The sequence below is a fragment of the Anopheles maculipalpis genome, chromosome 2RL (assembly GCF_943734695.1).
Source record: "Anopheles maculipalpis chromosome 2RL, idAnoMacuDA_375_x, whole genome shotgun sequence".
NCBI classification, from domain to species: Eukaryota; Metazoa; Arthropoda; class Insecta; order Diptera; family Culicidae; genus Anopheles; species Anopheles maculipalpis.
Window position 1 is genome coordinate 41486745 of NC_064871.1, and position 22390 is coordinate 41509134.

At 46.4% G+C, this 22390-nt stretch overlaps 1 protein-coding gene across 1 annotated transcript in view; it reads left to right on the forward strand.

Moving 5' to 3' along the window:
* Window positions 1-684: 684 nt before the first annotated feature.
* Window positions 685-22390, forward strand: part of LOC126557319 (zinc finger protein 395) — an 80873-nt gene continuing 59167 nt past the window's right edge. The window contains exon 1 of the mRNA XM_050213040.1: window positions 685-1138. Coding sequence (XP_050068997.1) covers window positions 692-1138 — 447 coding nt within the window. The 5' untranslated portion in view covers window positions 685-691. The remainder of the gene's footprint in view (window positions 1139-22390) is intronic.

Below are 22390 nucleotides of genomic sequence, written 5' to 3' on the forward strand. Positions count from 1 at the left end.
TGGACAAGTTGTTCGCATAGTTGGTCGGTGGTTGGTGAAAAAGGCAAACTGTGCAGTGTGCGAAAAGAAAGCCAGAAAGAAAAAACCCTACTAAAAGTGGAAAAAAAAGTGTTTCGGAAAGTGTTGGAAATTGCTCCTCTAAAAATACGACACAAGTTTAACTGCATTGATTGAGCCGAATTTTGTGAATGTGTGTGTGTGTTTTTGATAAAAGTGTGAGCGCTTTTGGGAAAAAGAATCGAAAGGAAAAGAGAATACAGTGTGTTCAGTATTGGTTCAACAATTCGATGCGCAAGATCGCAATAACAAGCCAACAAGTGAGAAAAGTGCATTGGTGCGAAGTGAATTGCAAAGCGAAGTTGCAAAGTTGATGTGTGATAAATTGTATTGTGTGTGGCAGTTACAAAAAAGGAAGCAAAAAGAAAGCAAAAAAGAATCAAAAGGAAGTGTGAAACCTATCCCCGAAAAACGAGTGATCGTGAAAGAGTGCAATTTCGGAATTAATTCGGTGATATTTGGTGAGTGAGAGAAGCTGCTTATTGAGCATTCAGCAAGAATAGCTGTGATTTGTGAGCGTTTTATTTGTACGTGTCTGTGTGTTGTTGAAGGTGCGGAAACTAAGCCCCCCCTCAGCCTGAAGAGGTTTGTTAAAGCCGCAATAAAGACGTTCGACCGCATACCGGCCACCCTTATGAAAAAGTACTTTCTCAACAAAATGTCCACCGGCAAGCGTCTGGCGAAGCGCTCGATCGTGGGTACGCGCGTCTGTGCGCCCGGTACCGATGGGATCTGGTACTCGGGCAAAATCGAGTTCGTCAAAACGGCCTCGGACCAGCAGAAGGAACCGGGCCGCACCGGGGGCAACATCCTGCCCGGGCTAACGACGCCCGCCCGCTACACGGTTGCGTTCGACAACATGAAGGACGTGGCGCGGCTTGGGCTGGCCCGCGAGTTTCGCGAAACCGAGCTGATCGGGCGCGGCTTTCGCCGGATGGAGGACGTGAAGCTGAAGCCGGGCCAGAAGGTCTTCCTCACGTACAATGGACGGGAGAATACGGGCGAGGTGATCGCCCATGACGATCTGAAGGACGAGGTGAAGGTGCGCATTGCTGGTGCGACGAATGGTGCTACGCAAGAGGTTAGTATCTTTTAATTCAATCTTTTAATCCTCAACACACACAAAAATCCTTTTAAATGTCAATTAAATGGTCCGAAGGTTGCCTTACTCGTTTGTCCCAGTTTCAATGTTCAAAGAAGACTCAATTGAAATCCTTCTCCTCCTTTAAAACCCTTTTTTAATTGCTGACAAGTGAAAGACACGGAAGGATTAAAATGCTCATTTTAACTCTTGATTTTTAAGCCAAGAATTTGGGTAGCTTTCAATAGAAATGACTAAAATTGTTTGAAAACGCACAAACATCAATTTGAAGGTCTAATTAACTGAATTTTATTCTCCAAAAATAAGGTCCTTTCCCAGCAATAGAAAGGGGTGTAAGTGCGTTCTTGAAAAGTCCACCATTTGCCACCTTTATTCGGCCCCAATTTTTCCTGTTGTTTCTACTATATTCTTACTCGATTGCACGAGCGCAGTCGTACCTACTCCACATACAACTGCCGTGTGTACCTCGCAAAAGTAGGTCAAGGAGAAGCGCGACTCGTTACAACCCCATACCTATCTCTGCCTTTACATACCCACATTACATGGAGGGCAAAAAGAATAAAAAAGAAGCAAAACATCCAAAAAGGGGAGCAGTCTGATCGTTCAGCTCAAATGTGTATGTGTTTGTGAGGCGAAGGGCAAAATTAAAGACACAATAGAAGGATCTTCCCAACATTACTGTGCTGGAAAGGGAGCTCGAATACACAGCAGTAAAGACAGTAGCTCGCAAATAGATTCAACATGGCGGATTCACCTAGAACCGGTGGACGAATCCATTGTAACGTGTGTTACACCACGAGATGGCAGATGGACAAAAGTAGGTCAATCCTCCTTCCAGTCCCGAATCGAACCGGTGGCAAGTGCATGCGCGCACGTTCCCGTTCGTGTGTGCGCCTGTGAGCTTCAATGTATGGGTGCGCCTGTGTGGCTGGTAAAGCAATAAATGGATGCCCTTTTTTTGGGTACACAGGAGGCACATAAACACAGGAAGTGAGAAAATGGTGCGTGCGCGATATTGCCTTTTTTTACGTACGAACCTGCCTGATGGGGATTGTTCTCATTTGTGACCCAATTCTGGGTGCTGTACAATACATGCATGAAAGCCAATCCTTTCCAGAATAAACATTACAACCGAACCTATGCTAACAAACACCATAAGCTTTGCTTATTCCTTCTTTTGTTTCCCTGATATAAATCTTCTGAAGATTCGTGTTGGAACCTCCGAAGGTTTCGGTTTTGAACTTGCCTACTCAGAAGTTAGGGCGCTTGCTCCGAACCAGCAAACACAGTTTGGTTACAGTCGGGCTAACTTACAGGTCTGCTCATGGCAAGATTGTTGAGGAATATAGGTTAAGGTCGAATTAAGGTCACACGCAAACACAGGATGAAGACAGATGTCGAGATTGCAAATTAAAAGAAGAAACAGGATAGCACAAGCGGGTCTATATGTATGTGTGTGTGTTAAGATGGTTTGCGTTCGCATGAAACACCAGGAGCCTCCATCGTGTGGCGAAACGTTGAGGTTGAGCTTACAGTAAACTCCCACACTTATCCAGGTCACAGTAGTTTTGGGTGGTTTTCAATTTTTGTGCGCTTACTACTGCTTTGATTTTGTAAAACGACGCTACCAGTGCAAAGTGTGCTAGTGTGCTAGTGTGTGTGTGGGCCGCAAAAGACCGTGTCCTTTTATGGGCATCAGTACTGCAACGGTGGTAAGTTTTGCATTTGCTATGTTTCGGTGCAAGTTTTCGCAGCAAACTGGGCCAACACACATTACAACATTTGATTAGCTCTTGGCAGAAGTGAATTTTTGCGTGTGTGTTAGCGTATTGATTAAACCGAGCTAGTTGCTCGGAGAAAAAAAAAAACCATGTCCAACAGGCCAAACCTTGCGGGTCGCAGCTGATAAGCAGCACAAACTGTGCGACCAATTGAATATAAATCTAAACCAACACAGGCTACGGGACGGGTTCATTCCTCCAGAAACCGTTCAATGGCCACGTGAGGTGGCCTTTTTTTTCTCTTTGTTTCTGCCGTGTTTGTCCCATTTTTCTTCCCCCCCGCCCATTGGTCCGTTCGTTATGTTATTGAACTCGACCTTTTTTTTGTTTTTTTTTTTTTTTGTTGTGCCATTTCATGCGCACTGTCTTCCATGCACCCTTTTCGTGCATCGCGCAGTTCATCGGCACCGTGATTTGGACGCGTTCGCAATCATTTGCCCGATCAATCGTGCAAACCGTTTGATAGGCTCGTCGACGGATGGACGATCGTCGATCATCGACCCGATTTGTTGATTGTGCTCTCTTTCTTCCACACTACTGTGTGTCCACTCCGGTTCTGTTCGTTTGTCAGGGTACCACCGTTGATCGATCACTGGCCATGTCTGTTTTTTTTTTTTTTTGCCTGTTGTGGTAAAAACATTCTGTCATGCTGTAAACTATTTAGTTGAATTTGAACATGTTTTTACAGGCTCCAGAAGCGAAGGGGTAAAGGCAGTTTTTATGTGTCGTCTTTATATACAGGTAAACCTTCCCAAAGGTCGATTACCTGGACCCCACACGCCAGTACCTGTATAAAGCGTGTGGAGTTCTAATTTACCTCGGTATCGCGCGATCGTCAAATGACGTTCGTTGCGAGTCACCGAGCGTTACATATTCAATTAGGGTTTGTTTATGTGTGTTTGCTTTATCACACTTACGTTATCGATGAAAAAAAAACCTGGACTGCAGTCACGATGCAATGTGTTAATTATTATTAGCTTTTCTTACAAATGCACCCCCTCCACACACACACATAAAAAATATCGTAGTAATGGGCAGTTCTAATAAATTGTCCCCATCCCAAATAGAGAGCGCAATTAAGAAGAGCAGAAGATGCCTGGCGTTTGCTATTTTTACCGATAAACGCAACCCACACAACGTTACGAATGCAGAACCGATTCGGCCGCTTCGGAGGTGACCGTTACGGTGCGTTACGGTGCAGGAAGGTGACGCGATGATGTATTTACTTCAATCATTGCTATTGCCCGTTGCTATCCCGGCCGTCTGTTGGCCGTCCTGCACTTGTTGGTCATTAAATCTTGTACATGCACCACACCAGTTGACTGATTGCAATTTGGACGACTACCACGGTGAATGTCACCGGTCGATATGTCTCGCTCTCGCTCGTCAATGGCTGTGTTTGACGAAATTGCACTTGTTTTCTTCCTCTCGTCGTCGGGACTGGCTTCATCTGCTGCTACTATCATCATATGCTTGTCATCGTGGTCATACTGTCCCGTTTCTACCCAGGATGCTCGCGTTCTAACATCACCCCCAACCAACTTCAGCCAAGTTCAGTTCGGTTCTTCTATACGTTGGTTGTTTTCTTGTGTGTTGGCGGTGCTGCTGTTTCGTAACCACCCGCTAATATTCGTTTCGTGCGCTTATTTGTGTTGTGTGCTCATATATTTGTTTGTATGTCGCTGCAATCTCCCTCCCACAGTTTTGTTTTCCCGTGCACGGTGCAGCTGACAAACGGGTCCTGTCCTTCAAAAAATCCAATGACCGACCTTCAACTTGCTCGACGCCTCGACGAGAGACAGCCGAACGGCTAACGACGAGCCGAGAGTGGTGTGGTGTGTGACACGAGCGTTATGCATTTTACAGATTGCGTTTAGCTTCTTCCTACCCCTCCGTACGTGTGTGTGTGCGAGTTTGCTTGCTTGCTTTTTGCAGCGAAACCGGGCCTGTTGTTTGCGGTAGATTCGCTAAACAGTGCAACTGTTTTCTAGCTCCGGCTTTGTGTTTGATGATTGATTTTCTTTATTTTGCAGCTGGATCGTGGTGAGGTTCGCTGTGCTGAGCGCAAGGCGATAAAGATATTTGATTCGGGTGCAACGCTCTGTTTGGGGTGGGGGGGGGGGGGGGGGGCTAACACATTAATGTTTCCCCGAAAAGGCGAATTCTTAATAAAAGTAAAAATATTCCCTAACATGTCCACCGATACGCAAAAATAATGGCAAATAAATATCAATGAATCGTACACCTAGCGATCGACCCGAACGAGTCGAGCGGGACGCCACGACAGGTTGCTGATGCTATTTCTGTCCTAGGCAAATTGTGCCTCACAGGTACTCCACTCCACCTTTCGCCTTCGATTACGCTCATTCCCACTGGTCAAGTGGTTTTTTCCCGCACACGCCCGGAGGATGCGCTTTTCCCATGACGTCAGACGCAAGTGAGGGCCCAACGACGACAGTCGCTCGCTCCACACACGCCAACAACATGCGTCGCGTATGATTATGGCAGGGGTGTTATTTTTAAACCATCTTCCCACCCAGCAGCTACGCCGTACAGCGAAACAACGACAACAGCGACCACCACCAGCAACACCTTGCAGCAGAAAGGCGAAGGCGTCTTATGGACGGTTTCATAGCTTGGCCCTCACCCGAGCGTCCCTCGGAACCTCTCGTCGCCATGCTACGCCGTTTCTAGTCGGTTCGGTAGATTGGAGAAAATCAACCACAACCATTCAGTGGTTTTCCTTTGCATTCGATGTATCCCATTTGCTATTTATACACTTAGCAAAGTGCGTAGGGTCGTATGCTTGGGCGATGAATCGCTCGACAACAACAATGATAGCGTAATAAATGTAAAGCAAATGAAATACAACAACAAAGCCCCTTAAGCAGACAGGCTTTACAGTTGTAGGTGATCAAGCAAAGTTGTCTCAGAGTTTTGAGGGTTTTAAAGTCAGCACAATCCTTCCTGATCGAAGTAAAAATGCTATAAGCTCCATCAACATCAATAAAACAGTGTATCTCTGTAGCTATAAATTTCCGTCCCGCTGTTACATCGGACGCTAAATGGCAATGAGATTAATAGGCTTCGCTGCACCTCTCGGGTGGGTTGCTCCAAATAAAAAAAAAATTTCATCTGGATCGTTCGCGGATAGCTCGGTCGATGCAGCACGCCCTAGAGGACCTGTAGCTGAGGCAAAGAAGGAAGGAGCGTGGAGCGTGGAAACGAGAAAAAAACCAACACCCGGTGTCGTCCGGTGTGAAGAGGCATTGAAGCGATCACTCGCGTTCCTCCGCTCGAGCTCTCCATGACCTTTACGCAATGCTTTAAAAGCGACATTTTCGCACGAGTGACTGGTTTTCTTGTTGTTGCTCCGTTGCGCTCTGCGTTGCGAAGCTGATTTCCTCCTGTTCTTAAAAGGGCAAGGCCTTTCCAACGGCTGATGCAGGCTGAGTCGTTACAAATAGAGCAAGTAGAAGATGGAGGGAGAGAGAGAGAGAGAGGGATGCAAGCTGTAGATCGGAAACAGGATGAGTTCAGCTCTCGAACCCACTGCAAGTGCCTAAAAGTACAAGAAATGAGTGTAAAATCCACCAACTCGCAAGGGCAGCATATTCTGACGACCCATCATTACGACAGCTAGGGAATGCCCGATATGCTTACGTCATCGTTTGCCCATCAGCGTCCGGCATTTCGATCAGTCGTCATGTTTTATTTTTCGCACCCAGCTTACATCGGCTTCAGTGCGAGTGAGCGCACCAAACACAAATACTTCTACCACTGTTAGTGCCTTGAAAGATTCGAATCCGTGCTTTCGGGGCAGTGTGCTACGTGATGGCACTTGTGTTGTATTCTCGAGGAGAGTGTTAGTAGTAGTAGTAGTCAAACCACCAGTGAAACCGTGGAAACCATCGGCTAGACCTTGAGGTAGTCCGTCTGTACGGTTGATGACAACAACAACGGCAAAAAAAATCGCATTTAAATACGGCCATCCCCATAAGGCCGTAGCACTACACCCTTCACGATTGGGGCAACCGGTGGGGATGATCGTGGAGATCGGGCTAAGATCGTGACACGATACTGCGTATGTAAACAAACCAATTGGCAAGATCGAACCGAAACGCCACCACCACCGAACGCGGAAGGATTGAAATGAATTCGTAATGAACATCAAACAAACTTCTAGACTCTGCCTGTAGCTGTGTGTAATGCTGCTTTGTGTAGATGTGTATGAAGTTAATCCACAATCATTCGATAAAGTTCGCGAATGCGTACGGCTGTCCGCAAGAGTGCTCCCTGGTTTGTCCCAGTGAACTCGGCGCTTATCGTGCGAGGTGCAAGGTTTGTTGGACCTGCACTGTTCGGACTGTTTTAAATGACGCAGTTTCCTTTGTTTATTTATGATGCCACACGTTCAAAGCGCTTCATTCATCGCTTGCTGATCTTATGATAATGAGCCGGTATTCGATACAGGTTTGCTAGTCGTGTGTGCGCCTCGGATTCAAGGCGAGCAAAACCTTGAGCTTAATTATTAGTCCACGGACTTCTCCGCACGGATCACTACAACGTGCTGCGGAGCACGAGGTCATTAGTTTCGCACGAAATTGGCGACAAAAACAGAAAACATACAACAATCACACCCCTGACCCTCGGGCATCTACAACACCAGAGTCGCTTGACTATTTCGTTGTTTTGATGCATTGAGCTATGGGCTACGAGTTGACCTCTAAAATTAATATTTCGTTGAATAGTGAGGTTAGGTTTGTTGTTACTACTTCACGGGGGTATGGGGGAGGTTTCTTTCGGTTGTTACTGTACAATATTTTTTTGAAAGTAAGTCCACAGCCTTCACACCACCACAATGATTCGATGCGAAACAGGATGGGATCGCATTTTTTTCCCCCACCTAACATAACGGAACTCACTTATACCCACTGCCAACATCGCGTGGTATGTGTGTGTCGAAAGTTTTGCCACCATTAATTTGCATTACGGCGTCTTTTTTTTTACAACACGGAAGACATTTTTTCGTACAAAACTTTTGAGGCTTCGATTTTCTGAAACCGGTTGGACAGCTCGATGCAGAACATTGTTTGAGGTATTCGCTCAACTTTATTTTATAAAAATTCTCTTCATTTCTCATCCCCCTTTTTTTGATGGTAGCCAATTTGTACATTAAACAAACAAATCATTTAATTTAGATCACATGGCAAGCTACGGCGGCTGTTGTTCTAACCCGATGGAGCACTCATAACCGACGTTACCGGCACTCTTTCTATACGACGGCAAACAAAAACACAGCGTCATACGCACTGCGAGTTGACTGGAGCCATTTTTCTTCCTACTGCGGTCTTGCTCCGGCTGCCGCAGAGAAAACCCCGTTGCTTCAAGCACCGGCCGGCTTCTAGCGGGGGAAACTACATGCGTGTGATTATTGTGATGACGATGTGCGAGATTCGACCGCGACATGAGTTGCGCAAACAATCCCACACACACACACACGTACACCCGCGTGAGCGCCTACACAATTCTCCTCAATCGAACGACCGAGAACAGTCGGTCCAAATGGGTAGAAAGGGGGTTTGGTGATAAGGGCTTTTTTATGATGCTGCCGGCCGGCATGCGGAAGAGAGTATCTACATGTGTGTGTGTTTGTGTGTGGTTATGTTTGTCTGTAACGTATGACGTCAGCAGACAACATCGGATAGTTGCTACTTAAGGATGTTAGATAGTTGTTTTACTAACTCCCTTTTTTTTTCATTCCAATGGCCCCAAAACGATGAAACCGTCAACTCCCAGTCACCACCCTATGCACAGCAAGCGTTATCATACGCTTTGGGGCGGCCTTGAAAACAATATAAACGAAGCAAACGAAGCACTAACTAAGCTTCTTTTTTAAATTTTTCGAGTGTTTGTTTTTTTTTCGGGGGGCGTGTGTGCGTGTGTGTGCAAGAATTTTTACTCCAGTTCAAGCGAATGCCACTCCCCAAGTCTGCACGCACGTACGCAGCCCCGCAAAACGAGCTCCGTTGGATGCATACGTTACTTGATCATGCGCACTTAGCGTGTGCCCGGCGTCGCCCACATCGAGCCGCCGCACAACCGGTTGTGTTGGTTCCAAGGTCGCACAGATCGATCAGATCCGATCGACCGGCTCAAGATGACGGCGATCGCATCCGTAACAAAACATGTAAGTCAGTCAGCTTCAAATTCTGACAGCAGAAAGCAGCTGTAGTGCAGCGAAACCCGCTTTGTCAATTATTAACCCGCCAGAATGGCGTTGTTGTTTGTTGGCTGGCTGTATTTTTAGTCCGGCATTCACACCAATGCCAAACGGTCTACAGCAGCATTGACAAAACCGCACCCACACGCTTACAAACATGTAAATAAAGCCACAATCCGACGATGATTATTACCATCCAAATCAGCATCATCGCCCGATGATCATCATCACTCTATGCTCGTTCACCCGGGCCACCGATGTTCCGAAATGTGCTGGCCCGCCGCCAGCACGGTTGACCACCGGCCGGCTTTAACAAGACGTTTGTATGCGGGTTTTTTGTGGTGTGCTAGTGTGTGTGTGTGTGTGTGGATGAATTTTATTCTTACTCATGCTCGAATCACACGCCGGTCAGTCGCGATCAGTCGCGGATGCTCATTCTTTCGTCTAGTTTGATTGAGGTTTTTGGTTCTCTATTTTCTATGCTTATTATGAGAGAGAAAGAAAGAGCGAGATGGATTGATAGAATAGGAAACAACGTTTTTGTAATATCAACTGTGCCCTAAGCGTTGCGACGGTCGAGGGTGGGTTGCCCTTTGTCCGATTGCGTACTTGTTGTGTTGCTGCGCAATGTCACACCAACACGCTTGCCAGTAGTCTCGCAATTACATGCATGTGGTGGAGAATGAATATATTCTTCACACACATAGAAGCTGTGCGAGCGAGCGAGAGAGAGAGAGATGTTTAAACGAGGGTGTGTTTTATTGGGGTAAACTGATGATGATCAGTCTATAAGCGACCCTTCGCACACACTGAAACGAAGCGCAAAAGCCGAATGCGCGTCATTGGTAGCGTGTGGAACTCCAACATTCACGCAACTTGGTGGTACACCACACACAAAAAAAAAAATCCACGCAATATCATGACGTGCCTAACGGGGTTAGAGCGCATCACTCAAATGGATCGCTTCTTATGATCTTAAACACTTACAGCAAAACATGTAAAAAGTTTGTTTTCTCGTATAATATGTAAAAAAAAACACCCTCGCTTGTTCGGCGATCCAAATGATTGACGACTGCCGGCACGACAAGCACATACCAACGCGCACACACACACACACACACACACCGATGGAGCAAAACGCCCTCCCTAACGCTTGGAAGAAGTCGGTCGGCCGCACCGGAAGCGTTATGACTGGGTTTCGTTCACCTCACCTTTGGGTGCTGCATTTTGTGTTGCTTCCGGTGTTGGTTTGACAGACCGGCAAGAAAATAATACCCTTACACCTTACCCTACCGTCCCCACCAACTGCTTCTGCACGGGGGAAAGCGGAGAAATGATTGCTACTTTCACCGTCGGATTTATTTGCGCGGGAAAAAGGGAAAAGTGAGCGAGGAGGGTGAATCGGTTTTGGTTTCAAAACACAATATTTTGGTAGATAATGTATGCCGTTTTGTTTGCCTATGCTAAGCTGCAACACTTTTATATAAATGGAAAATTTTAAGCTTTTTTTATTATCAATCAAAAGTCAAAATGGAGCGCGTTTGAGTGACGGCGATCTAATGTGATTTGTAGTTTCGCTCAGTGATTACACATTTCCGCTGTGAAATGTACAAATACAGAAACAAAACGATACCGGCTTCTTGTTGCGGCAGGTGAGCAAAGGATCCAAGACACGGTTGCCGTGTTGCGCATCACCGGCTACCGACAAAAAGCTTCCTGTTGCACACATGGTGGGGATATTGTGTCGGTTGCCGCTTCGATTTACATCCTTCACTCGTGCTTGTAGCATTTTCCGCTTTTTCATACGGAAATGGTACATTTAATTGTGTGCTTTAGCTGTTTACATCGCAGGCACGATTATTTGTATTTCATTGTCTGATTTCATCGTTTTACTGTTGTTTTCTATTTTCTTTTGATTGTGAATGTTTCCTTAAAATTATATTTTTACGCTATTTTATCTCTCAATCTGTTTGAAAGCAAACACATGACAAAAAAAAAGTTAAATGATAATTAACGATCACGCGCGATCACTGTTGATCGTGATCAACATTAGCATCATAATGGGTACAGAATGGGAAATCGGGCTGCAGGAGGGTAGGAAAAAAACGAAAGCACTGAAGAGTGCATGGGGTAAACCGAAAAAGTATGAAAAAATCCAGATTATAGCTTATTTAGATTATATCGTTCCAACAACGATGGGGCGAGAGTTAAAGAAAAAATGGCAATTAATTTCTAAACGCACCGTACGATGGGAAAACTTGTTTTCTCCCCCGAAAACTAACCAATAAAAAGATATGGAAAAATACGCATACACTCACGCACCGGCAGCAACCCCCATTATGCTGCCTACTATGGGAAGCACTGCCATGTTGGGTGCGTTCGAAGCAAATCAGGGGTTGAACGAAAAAAAAAAAACTCTGATAGAAATAAGTAAGGAAATACACCCTTTTTTCCCTAACCTGCTTGGACACCGCTGGGAAGGAACCTACATAAGAGAACAAAATCAAACACATTATGCGTAACCCGTGCGACGTTGCGCACACCGTCCTGCGGCCTGATCGTCGCACCGAACACGGTGGGGACGCACGATGCGCACAACTGTTGCGCGACCGGACGCCGAAAGATAACGGTGTATCTCGCTCGATGTTTTTTTTTTCGCTGTGTGTCTTTGTAATTTGAAGAAGAAAAATAAGCAAAACCGCAAGACACACTCACACAGCCACAGCGAAAACGTTGCCGGCCAGCTCATCATTCCAGCAATACGCACTGTTTGGCGAGGCGCGTAAATGCCCCATCCTGCGGGTCCGTTGAGCCGAAAGCGAATGTAGCGACTACGCTGGTGAGGGGTAATACTGGAGGCAGAGATGGGGTGGGGGGAAGGGGGGGGACGCGTACACAACGACACGCCAAATACAACAACGCATCAACGCAACCAGAAACCGTTGCTTTTCGCGGCTGGCATCGCTGCGTAGCCATTTCTAGACAACTTTTCCTCTAGCCTGCCATCACGGGGGGACGGGAGGCCCCTTTTGCTTTTTTCCCTCCCACCCTTCCTTGATGCCGCGAATCAGCACAACAGGCAAGCGGTTTCCCTAAGATTGCTTTCATTCCCCAGCCAGCCCCGCGCCAGAGCGCTTGTCCGGTGGCACTGTACAGGCGAGTTTTGGGGAATGAAAAGCTTGACCGAATCGAATTTTTGGTGCTTTGAATTTGAGGTCAACGCAAACACAGTTACACGGCACGCACGCACTGCCTCCAAAAACAAGGGGGTGGTATTCGCTGTATAAATCTGGTGTGTGTGAGAGGCGGTCTAACCTCTCGGTCCGTTGCTGGTGTTTTCAGCCGGTAACGTCAGAGCTATCAAAGCTGCTGATATTCTTCTCTCGCAGCAATTGTGGCTAATCGTTCAATTTAACTGTAGTTCAATACTCTCCTGCAACAGCACTGAAAAAGCACGCTCTCCACACGGAAACAACCAACAAGAAAAAAAAGCGATGATTTTAATATGATAATTCACAGCCAAACTACCTGTTTAATTGCTCATTTTCATTGCTGTTTTCCATGTGTTATTACACTTCTTCACATGTACATGTTTTATTTGCGATGCCAACGGCTTTCCTTCAGCTCGCTTTCTCTCTTGGGAGTGCAGCCGAGATGTCCATCAAAAGGAGTTTCGGACAGCAAATGGAGATTTATCGCATGCTGGTGGCCATGAATTTTTGCATCGAGCGCGGCACTGTTTTAAAAAACCGAAACTTTGTCACGTTGACTGCGACTTGTGGACCTTCCATTTCTACAATGTGCAGGTCCGGGGTCGCGTAAGGGACTGAAATTTATTAGATGCAACGCCACTCTGGTGAATGTAGTTTATTTTATCCATTTTTTTGTTTTCACTCCCATAAACTCTTCAGCTCGGTTATGCAATCGTGGATCGCAACCCGCTCGGGGAAGCAGATAAATGATGATCGCTTCGGATCGTAAGAAAAGCTTCACGATCGGAAAAGAGCTGACGTCGGTGGTTTTGGTGTGGGGCGGTGAGCTTTCCCGGAGCGTGGTTTTCTTCTTCTTCCTTCCCCCCCTCCCCCCTATGACAGGTTTGTTTTGCGTGCGATCATTGCGTACATTGGAAGTAACGGCACTTTCTGGCGATATAAAACATGAGAAGATCCACACACACGCCAACAGATGCGCTCTAAAGACGTTGCCTGAGACGACGATCGAGCTTCAGTGCTTCTTCTCAACGGTAGTGATTTGATGATCAGCGGAATAGGGTGTGTTGTTTGTGTGTGTGTTTTTTACATTTGATCTCACGCTGCGCTTAATGATATTCTTTTCATTCCACTTTAATGCGTCCTCTCTCTCTCTCTGTCTGTCTCACACCCCCATACTCGAGCCCCTAACCCCCAGGTTGCCACTTGTAATCAAACTTTCTCTCCAGTTTTGATTACAATATGTTCATTTTCTTGCTCACGTTTTGACAACACGCACCGACAAACCAACGACAAAAAAAAGAAGCTCCAGAGATCCAGCTGCAGCAGCATACAAAAGAAACAGAGATCTGCTTTGGAAATGATGCAAGTTGTTGGTTGTGTGTTATCTTAACGTTTCACAAGCCCCTTTTCGATGAGTGCTTCAAGCTGAAGAAGGGTTTTTTTTCGCTGTTTGTCACTTCGTCCACAGTAGTCAGCAAGCTAAGAAGTTTTCCTACAGTATCGCATTCACTTTTTAAAAAGAGCTAACAAGCTAGAGATCTAGAGGGGCGGCCCAATGGTTTAGGTGACAGCGGCACTGATCTTTAAACGGCAGGACCGAGGTTCAAATCCCATCCGGACCGTCCCCCCGTAGTGAGGACTGACTAACCAATTGCGGGCATCGGCAAGTCAAGTAAGCCATTTCGATGGCCGGTGCGTGACCTTAGAGGTCGTTAAGCCAAGAAGAAGAAGAAGAAGCTAGAGATCTATATCGAAACAATGATTTTCCTAGATCAGTATATGTAGATTTGATAATGATTTCAATAAATCCTAACGAAGCAGTGCAGAGGTAGTTTTGCAGGTGATCGTGAAGATCTGTCTCAAACAAAGACTCCCATGTGGTGACCTCAATTTTGAAACTCCTATATCAATCCAGTCATGGAACTTCAACATCGATCACAGACGGACAAAATTTCAAACCGTCTATTGACATTATTGACGCTCCCAAACATCTCTTGGAGTAAGCAAATGTGCTTGTCATTTCCCTTTCGAAAGCACTCAAAATTTGGACACGCAGTCTAGTCGGAATACGTCGCCCCTACGGTTTGCCTTGATTGGATTTTAAATGCCTACATCAAACACGCAAAGACAGATGGAACCTCAACGTGAGAATAGACGCAGAATAGATCGTAATATAAGACACACCAAGAGTGATGTGTTAATATTTACAAACTGCAATTACCTACAGACGCTATCGAACATCACTGAACTGCACAAATTTCTGGTGAGCTGTTTTTAATGCGCAAGACATCAACTGCTTTTGCTACAATTGCACTAAAACATGCACATCGCTTTAACCCATTTGCTGCTAATAATGAGAAAGTGTATCCATTATTCTATGACCCACTCCCAATTCCGTTACTTAACCGAATGCCCGAATAAAAGCATTAAGCGAATCCGCAACTGCACGCCGAAAATTGTGTGCGAAAAAAGATATCATCTCGCAGACATGAACCAAATGGCACATAGATAGACTGAGTTTGGGATCATAGATGAAAATGAATGGAAGTTTTCTTACCCTGTGTTTTTCGTGGTGCCATTACCATTGACTGGGTTGGGGGGGGGAAAAACGAAAGGGAACCACCCCGCACCCATGGAGGGACGGAAAGGTGAGAAAAAGTGAGTGGTGGTCGCACGATTTCGTCTGTTGACTCGACGTACTGTCTAGCCGACGTTCGATTGCCGGTTACGATGGAATGCGGCAGAAGAAATGGACCGCCCAAAGATGATCTTCAACACATGGGGCTCTGTTTTTTTTTGTTGTTCAGCATTTTTCTCCCTTTCTCTCTCTCTCTCCGTCTCTCTCTCTCTCTCTGTTTCTACTACGATTCAACTTTCGTTACTCAATCAAACTGCACTTTTGCACCTTTAGTGTGGCTTTCCTTGGGAGGTTTTGGGTTGAAACGGGGCGCCTACTGTTACCGTTACGTTCGCCGCTGTTGAAATGGTTCACCCAACCGCCACGAGTGCCTTGTTTGGTGCGCATCTTCTTCCGCCATCGCTGCGCGTTGCGAAATTAATGCGCACCGTCGCCGCCATGTTTCGTAAGCTGCTTCTACATTCATGGAAAAACTGACGTAAGTGTGTCACGGGTTAGCGGAACAAATCTCTGCGAGAGAAGAATTGATTTTCCACTCGGCCGGCACATGGTAGACTGGTTGGTTTGCAAAATTTTCCTGTGATTTTTGACATTTGTATGAAACCGTGTGAAACGTGCCTCACTCTCCGGCGAGGCCACTTACGCTTACGTGGTCGTAGGGTTGTGGATTGATTTCTTTACAAACAAACAAAAAACCGCACGCAACAGCTGACCGGAAGCGATCACAGTCGATTGTGTCTCGAAGCGTTTTTATCCAACTTTTCCTCACGCCGATCGTTGGAAGACGGGTTTAAACTTGAGCTATTGAATTTTGAGACAGCATTTAAATTCTTCACGCGAAGGATTTGAAAGTGTGCAACGCACGATCGAACCTGCATGGATTGAATGATGCGCGAAGACATAGTTTTTTTTATAAATTCTAAAAAAAGCAAACTTTTTGCCGACGCGTTTGGCTTTTGCCGTCAGTTCGTCAAGCTGCCCCGACCGTGCCTGGAATGGCCATTTAAATGGTTGCTTTTATTTCTTTTTCGTTGCTGTTTTTGGTGCATTTGTAACCGCTCTTTTCGCTGTGACCATCAGCCCGACCATACGGGGTCGATGTGCATTATGCGTGTAGTGCATGACAAATCCTCGTTTCGTGGATGGAGTGATTAAACGAAGAAAAATAAATACACAAAACTCAACCGTTTATGCCACCTGGAGGGAGCGGAACACAAAAAGGAGCAGAACAGACAGGCCTCTTGAGCAAATTGCAAACCTCGCGCAATAATTACCCTCCTTCGTTGCCATCTGGCGGTCGTGGCCGTTGTCAGTGCTTGTCATGGATGGCTGTAGTTTTGCAGTTTTCGCATGTACTGCCCCATGATGGCAGTTAACCTAAATAATGAATTAAAACAGAGCAACACCGGGCGTGTACATGAGTTTTGAAAACATTAAGGGCAAAAAAAAAAGGCTGCATGCACACCGTCATGAAGCAAATGCAAAAAAAAAAAACACTTAAACCACCGCCAAACCAAACGGAAAAGTGTTAATGTTGAGAGTACTTTTTTTTCGTACATGGTGAGCGGAGAAATGTTTATTGTTTGTGATCTGATTAAACAAGTACAGTAACAAGACAACCATTCGACTTGGCGTGCAAAGTTTGGCTGCAGATAATGTTACGATGCGATTAAAATTACACTAAATTCCACAAATCTTGTGCAGTTTATCATATCAATTTTAGTGAGTAAATTGGTTTGCTGCAGGTGTTTGTGAATGTCACCAAGCAAAAGCTTTCGTTGGCGTTGGTTACGTCATTCCTGTTGCACTTTTTATTCCAAGCGTTTCTTTACACAACAACAAAACAAATCTTTAAAAATTAATCCATTTATTGTTTGGCTTCTTTCTTTTCCTTTCATTTTGTTGTGTGTGTTTTGTGAAAGAGGCTTTTTTGCCTTTGCACATACCGCTGTACTATTTTGTTTTATAAATTGCTTTCTGTTTGTCACGCGATGCACAATATAATTACCTTCACCATATGCTTTACCATCTTTTTGCCCTTGTTTTGCTTATGAATGCATTTGCATTTTTGGGCACCACATATGAACCAATTATACGTCACAAGAGCCCGGAATGAATCGGCTTTTCGAGTGTGTTAAATAACTACCTTTTACTGTACTGTTGTAGTACAGTTAGTTCTGGAAAACCTTTTTGCTTTGTCCAGAATGCATCAATACTCCACACACACACCACGCTATTCAGGGCAATTCTGCATGACGATTAACCTAATCCCTTTTTTACCAGCCATTAGCGAGCGGTGAAGACTTGCCATCTGCCAACTGCTTCGCTTTTCTTCCCAAGAACGCAAACTAATAAATGCAGGGAGGTGACGGGGAGAAAAGAAGGGAACAGGGAACGTAAGGTAGTAGCGAAAAACGAAATCAAGAAAGCCCCGACACTTGTACTCGGCCCGGAGTTGCAATTTTGTTCTAAATATTCAATCAACCGGCACACGGCACAAAAAGTCGAAGTTGCCTCAGTCGGTCGCCGGTGGTGACCTAATCGTATAGAGCGAGAGAGAAGGGGCAAAAAATGCATTCAATTTCTCGGCTCGTGTGTACGTTGGGTCTGACCCAAGAAAGTTTTATTCCCCTGGAAAAAAGAGCATTCCGTGCATGTGCTTTGGCATGCGAAGTGAAAAGACACATTGAACAAACCGCTGCAATATTTACTTTGGAAGTAGGGTTCCAACGGAAGCGAACTTTGCACACACACACACAGATTAGTTTGCAACTCGATGACTATGCCTAAAACGTCTGCTGTCATTTATTTGTTGCTGATTTTATTATGGGTGAACAAATTTACTTTCATGCTACCGAACTCTGCCAAACCCGGCTCCCTTGTTCGGCACAGTTTTCCTGCCAATAAAACTCGCCCAGACTGGGCGGCCCATTGATTTATCTGCCGTCTTTCCAACGTTCCGACCATTCCGCCGTTACTTGAAGGACGCCGGACGATGTGGTCAGCAGCGCCTTTGAGACCGATTGATGCCGCCATCATCAACAGTGTGCTCTAGATTGTATGCTCGGCTTTGCGACTGTGAGAACTGTCCCTCAGTACCTCATCCACATCTTACCCACCCGCTTCAGCCATTTTTCAAACCTTTAGCGTTCATTATTTCGCAGAGTTTCGATGCAAGTTTGGTACCACCGAACAAACCCAGCCCAGATTCTGAAGGGCGGGGAAAAAAAAACACCGGCAACCTTCACATACCAAACGGGCCGGCGGGTGCGTGTGTTTTGAGATTTTTCTTCCCAGAGATATAAGCCCTTTTCCCTTCAACACCAACATTGATCGACCTTCGTGCGCGAGTGTGGTGGTTAGAAAAATTATTTCAAGGTTTTTTTGGTTGTCCAATACATTTTCCCACTACATACGTGGCGCGCTTGTTTCATTTATCATTTTCAATTGCTGCTGTTTCACCTCTCACCTTCTGCACCGCGTTTGTGTGTTGTTGCTTTTTTTTGTCTATCTTGCTTCCTAACAAAGAACACGGTGCGTAACGCACATGGGCACCGACGCCCTTCTAACGTGTGGGCAACCTTGCTGAACCCGTATTGATAGATCGGTCGGACTCATACCACTGCAAATGCAAATGTGTCCCTTTAGCATGCGTTGGTACCAGCAGATACGCGGCAGTGACGGGAGCATGCCACAAAGAAAGGACATTGATGTCGCCATTTTGCTTTGATTTCATGCATCAATTGATACGGATCGTTCGAAGGGAAGTGTGTGAGAATCGAAGGTGTTGGAAACACGGGGGGGGGGGGGGGTCAATGTTGAGATCATCCAGAAACATAGGCATCCCACGGCAACCAAAAACTAACCAACAAGTAGTACCTTGAAAACATCCAAACAAGAATAGCTACAACTCTGTTCCATCAGTGTGATGTTGTGCTGTGACCTTTGCCAAAGGTAGATCCAAACACTGGAGAGGCGGTTCTCCGCGCGTTCGGAGGGGTCAACACTGTGTGTGATGAAAACCAACAGCAAACGGCAGAGCTACTAGATAGTTTAGTTTATTCAACTGATCACCACCACAGGGGTAAAGGAATTAAATCTCCACACCATCATCCCACATGCAATGAATGACGAAATATGTCGACCTCTCACCAGTGGACATCAGCTCATCCGCAACTGCTGCTACAACGCCGACCCGGTCCGGTATGATTCGAAACACTCGGATTGCGCAACGCCATTCGACTGCGCACAAGTGGCAACCGTCGCCAAACCCTTTGAGGTTCGGTTAGGTCTGCTGTGTCTGCGTTCCCAACCGGCTCGGATACTAACGCACACGCTAGTATAGCGTTGCTCAGAACCAGACCCGTTTTGTGGTTATAGGAGTTGGTGTGTAGTTTGAAAGTAGTGTTGCGATCCGTAAAGCTTTTGCTCGGCACCAAATATACGATCACAAAAGGGCACATATGTACTATACACGGATGGACGCGACCGGTTTGCTCTAACGCGCAAGAGCTCTCGCGCTAACGAACACTCAAGGACGGGCAGGCATCGGCATAGTGTAGGGCCCCAGGCTTTGGTATGCTACTACCGCCTACGTAGTACGATATCTAAGACATTCGATTTCCTCAACATACACACACACACACACTAACACACTACGCACTGCCAGAGTGCACATGTCCACTCCCTGTCTGTCGAGCAGCTCCACTATCTTCGGCGCGGTTGACCTCTCTGTATCGCAAACACGTATCCAACACAATCAAACCTTGTTTTTAATCGTGTTTGTGTGTGTGTGTATGTGTGTTCCGAAATAGAGCTAAGGGTGTAGTATCTCTTTGTCAGCGCTTATTGGATGCCCTTCGAATGTGGAATCAATGCCCGATAAATAGAGTTTACGACTTGCCCGGTTGGTTGGGGATGATTCGGGTTCAGGGACATCCATGGAGGACGGTCATTTGTGGCTAGGTGTTGAAGTAAACATCTGTCATGAGTGTTTGTGCTATCCGAAATCTAAACGAACACCTTACCTTACCTCACTGAGTTAAAATCCGCCACCCCGATCAGCTTCCTCTACTCTGCTTATTGACAGATCTTGGTGCAGCCACAAACCCGCTGCTCTACTACCCCGACACATACATGTACACACATACTCACACAAAAACAATCGACGAGGTGTGTTCAATGAGCTGAGCTGCCTTCATTTGCGCAACTAACTTCAATGTCAATTCTGAACAACAGCTCATTGCAACATTACTTCCGCCAGTGTCGGTGAGGCTTGTTTTTAGAGGAAAAAACAAAACGAATTGCAACAAAACACATCCACCACATCCTTCTCCTTCTGCCGTATTGCCAAAAACCATATTCCATGTCCTCGGATCGCTTCGGGCAAACTCCCTAAACGAGCCATTTCCAAAAAAAAAACGGAGCGTTTGAATACGGATGTGAGGCGCCTTAAAATCCTCCACAAAGCGAGCCCCAAAAGGAAGTTTGTTTGGTTTGGCTTTTTGTTTACCTTCCCTTCTCCCTAGTGGTGCAAACCAAAAGTCTGTCAAAATGAGTGAGGGGGGGGGGGGGGGGGGGCGAACAACGACATCGGTCGCGACTTGCTAGGTGCGCCTTGCTTACCCCCGCACCCAACGAGCATCGAAATATTTGAGTCGAATTCCGCATTCGTCGTTGCAATTCGGCCACCGGTTGCGCCAACGGTGTCAATGGCGCCCCTGACGCTACCCCTCCACAACGCCCCACCATCGTTATGGTGCTCATGGGCAACGCAGGAAAGGTAGAGCAGTGGGGGAATGCCTCAAACGCGGAAGGCCTTGGATGCGTTTGCATTGACGCGAGCGCACACGGTTCGGTCGAGTGGTTGGGGATCTATGAGGCTGGATTGCTGCTACGCAGTTGCATCATCACCAACCGTTCGTTCCGGAACTGAAATGCGTTGGTTGAATTGTGCGCGCAAACAAGCGTTACGATGCAGCAAACTGCTGCAAGTGTGGTCTTCAAAGACGCGCGGTGGTGCAGAGCCTCGGAGGCTTTTCGCGATTTCCATTCAAATCGCCAATCACCTTCCCATCGAATGGTTGGTTTAAAAAAACAAAAAAATGAGGTCACGGACTAGCTCAAGTATGACACAATTGAAATGCAGATGTGGGTTTACTGCACGGCAAACTGCTCATACCTAGCTTAGATACTAATTCTTGAAGGTTTTTTCTTCAACAATCTCAGATTTCCCACCCGGCTTCACCCCGGCTGGTCCACTATTCTACCATCGATGTGACCAACTTGCACCAAGAAGCTCACCCTTGGTAAGCACTGGCAGCAGCTACACGCTCAGTTAGTACTGGCTGGCCTAAGTCTCTAACTCCATCGCTGATGACGCTGGTGGCCAGGGCAAAATTCCTAACCAGCGCGCGCGCGCGCTTGCGCACCCAGCATAAAGTCCTTGGCACACTTAGCCATTTTGAGCGTTTCACTCGAGCTTTCACGAATCGGCTGCAGCAACAGCTGTTGTTGGGAGGCCGCGTACCATCGATCAGGTCCATGTCGACATTGGTCCACCTACCACCGATATAGGCAGTGGCGCGGTGGCCTTTTGGGACGAGCTCGGTCCGGCGGGTCGGCGAGACCGAGGAAACACGGCAACTATCTAGGCCTAGGCTAAGGCAAACGGAGGTCTTATGGTGCAACGTAGCTGCACTTTTGCTGCTGCAACTTTGCCGATGCGAACCACCGATTGCAACACGCCGGTGGTGTCGGGCCACTCTCGTAGCGCCTTCGGGGGCCAAAACTCATGCGTCCAATTAACCATACCCAATACAACCCTCCCTACTTCTGCCTTGTTCGATTCCTCTTCCAACCATTCCATCTCTTTTTCAACCTTTTTCCAAAATCATGAATCTATGGCAATCATCATTTACGACGGTCAGTCTGAGCGCTGGAATGTTGTCGCCGTCGCCGCCGATTTTTGGCGACTACGACTGCGACGACTCGACGACAGCACCACGTTGCATTCTAAGCCAAGCCAGTTTGGTGTCGCTGTCGCCAACTAGGGCGAGTAATCAATTTTTGACAACGGTTGGCCCTTTCCACACTCATTGCTGGTCGTGTCTTCGCTTACATTTATGTTCCCTCTTTGTGACCTGTTTTCCTGTCCAACGTCGTGCGCCTTCCTCCTGCCACACTGCTCGCCATACGCTGGATTCCATTGCCAATATGCATAGGCCTATCTATCAAACATTAGCCGGACTCGTTTCATAGCTTTTCTAAACTTTATTAAAATGTGTTTTGTTTTCTCTTTTCTTCTTTTTTTTTTTTTTCTTCAAACAGGTGAGTTTTGGACCATCGCAACGAGACTGTAGAAAACATAAAAAACGT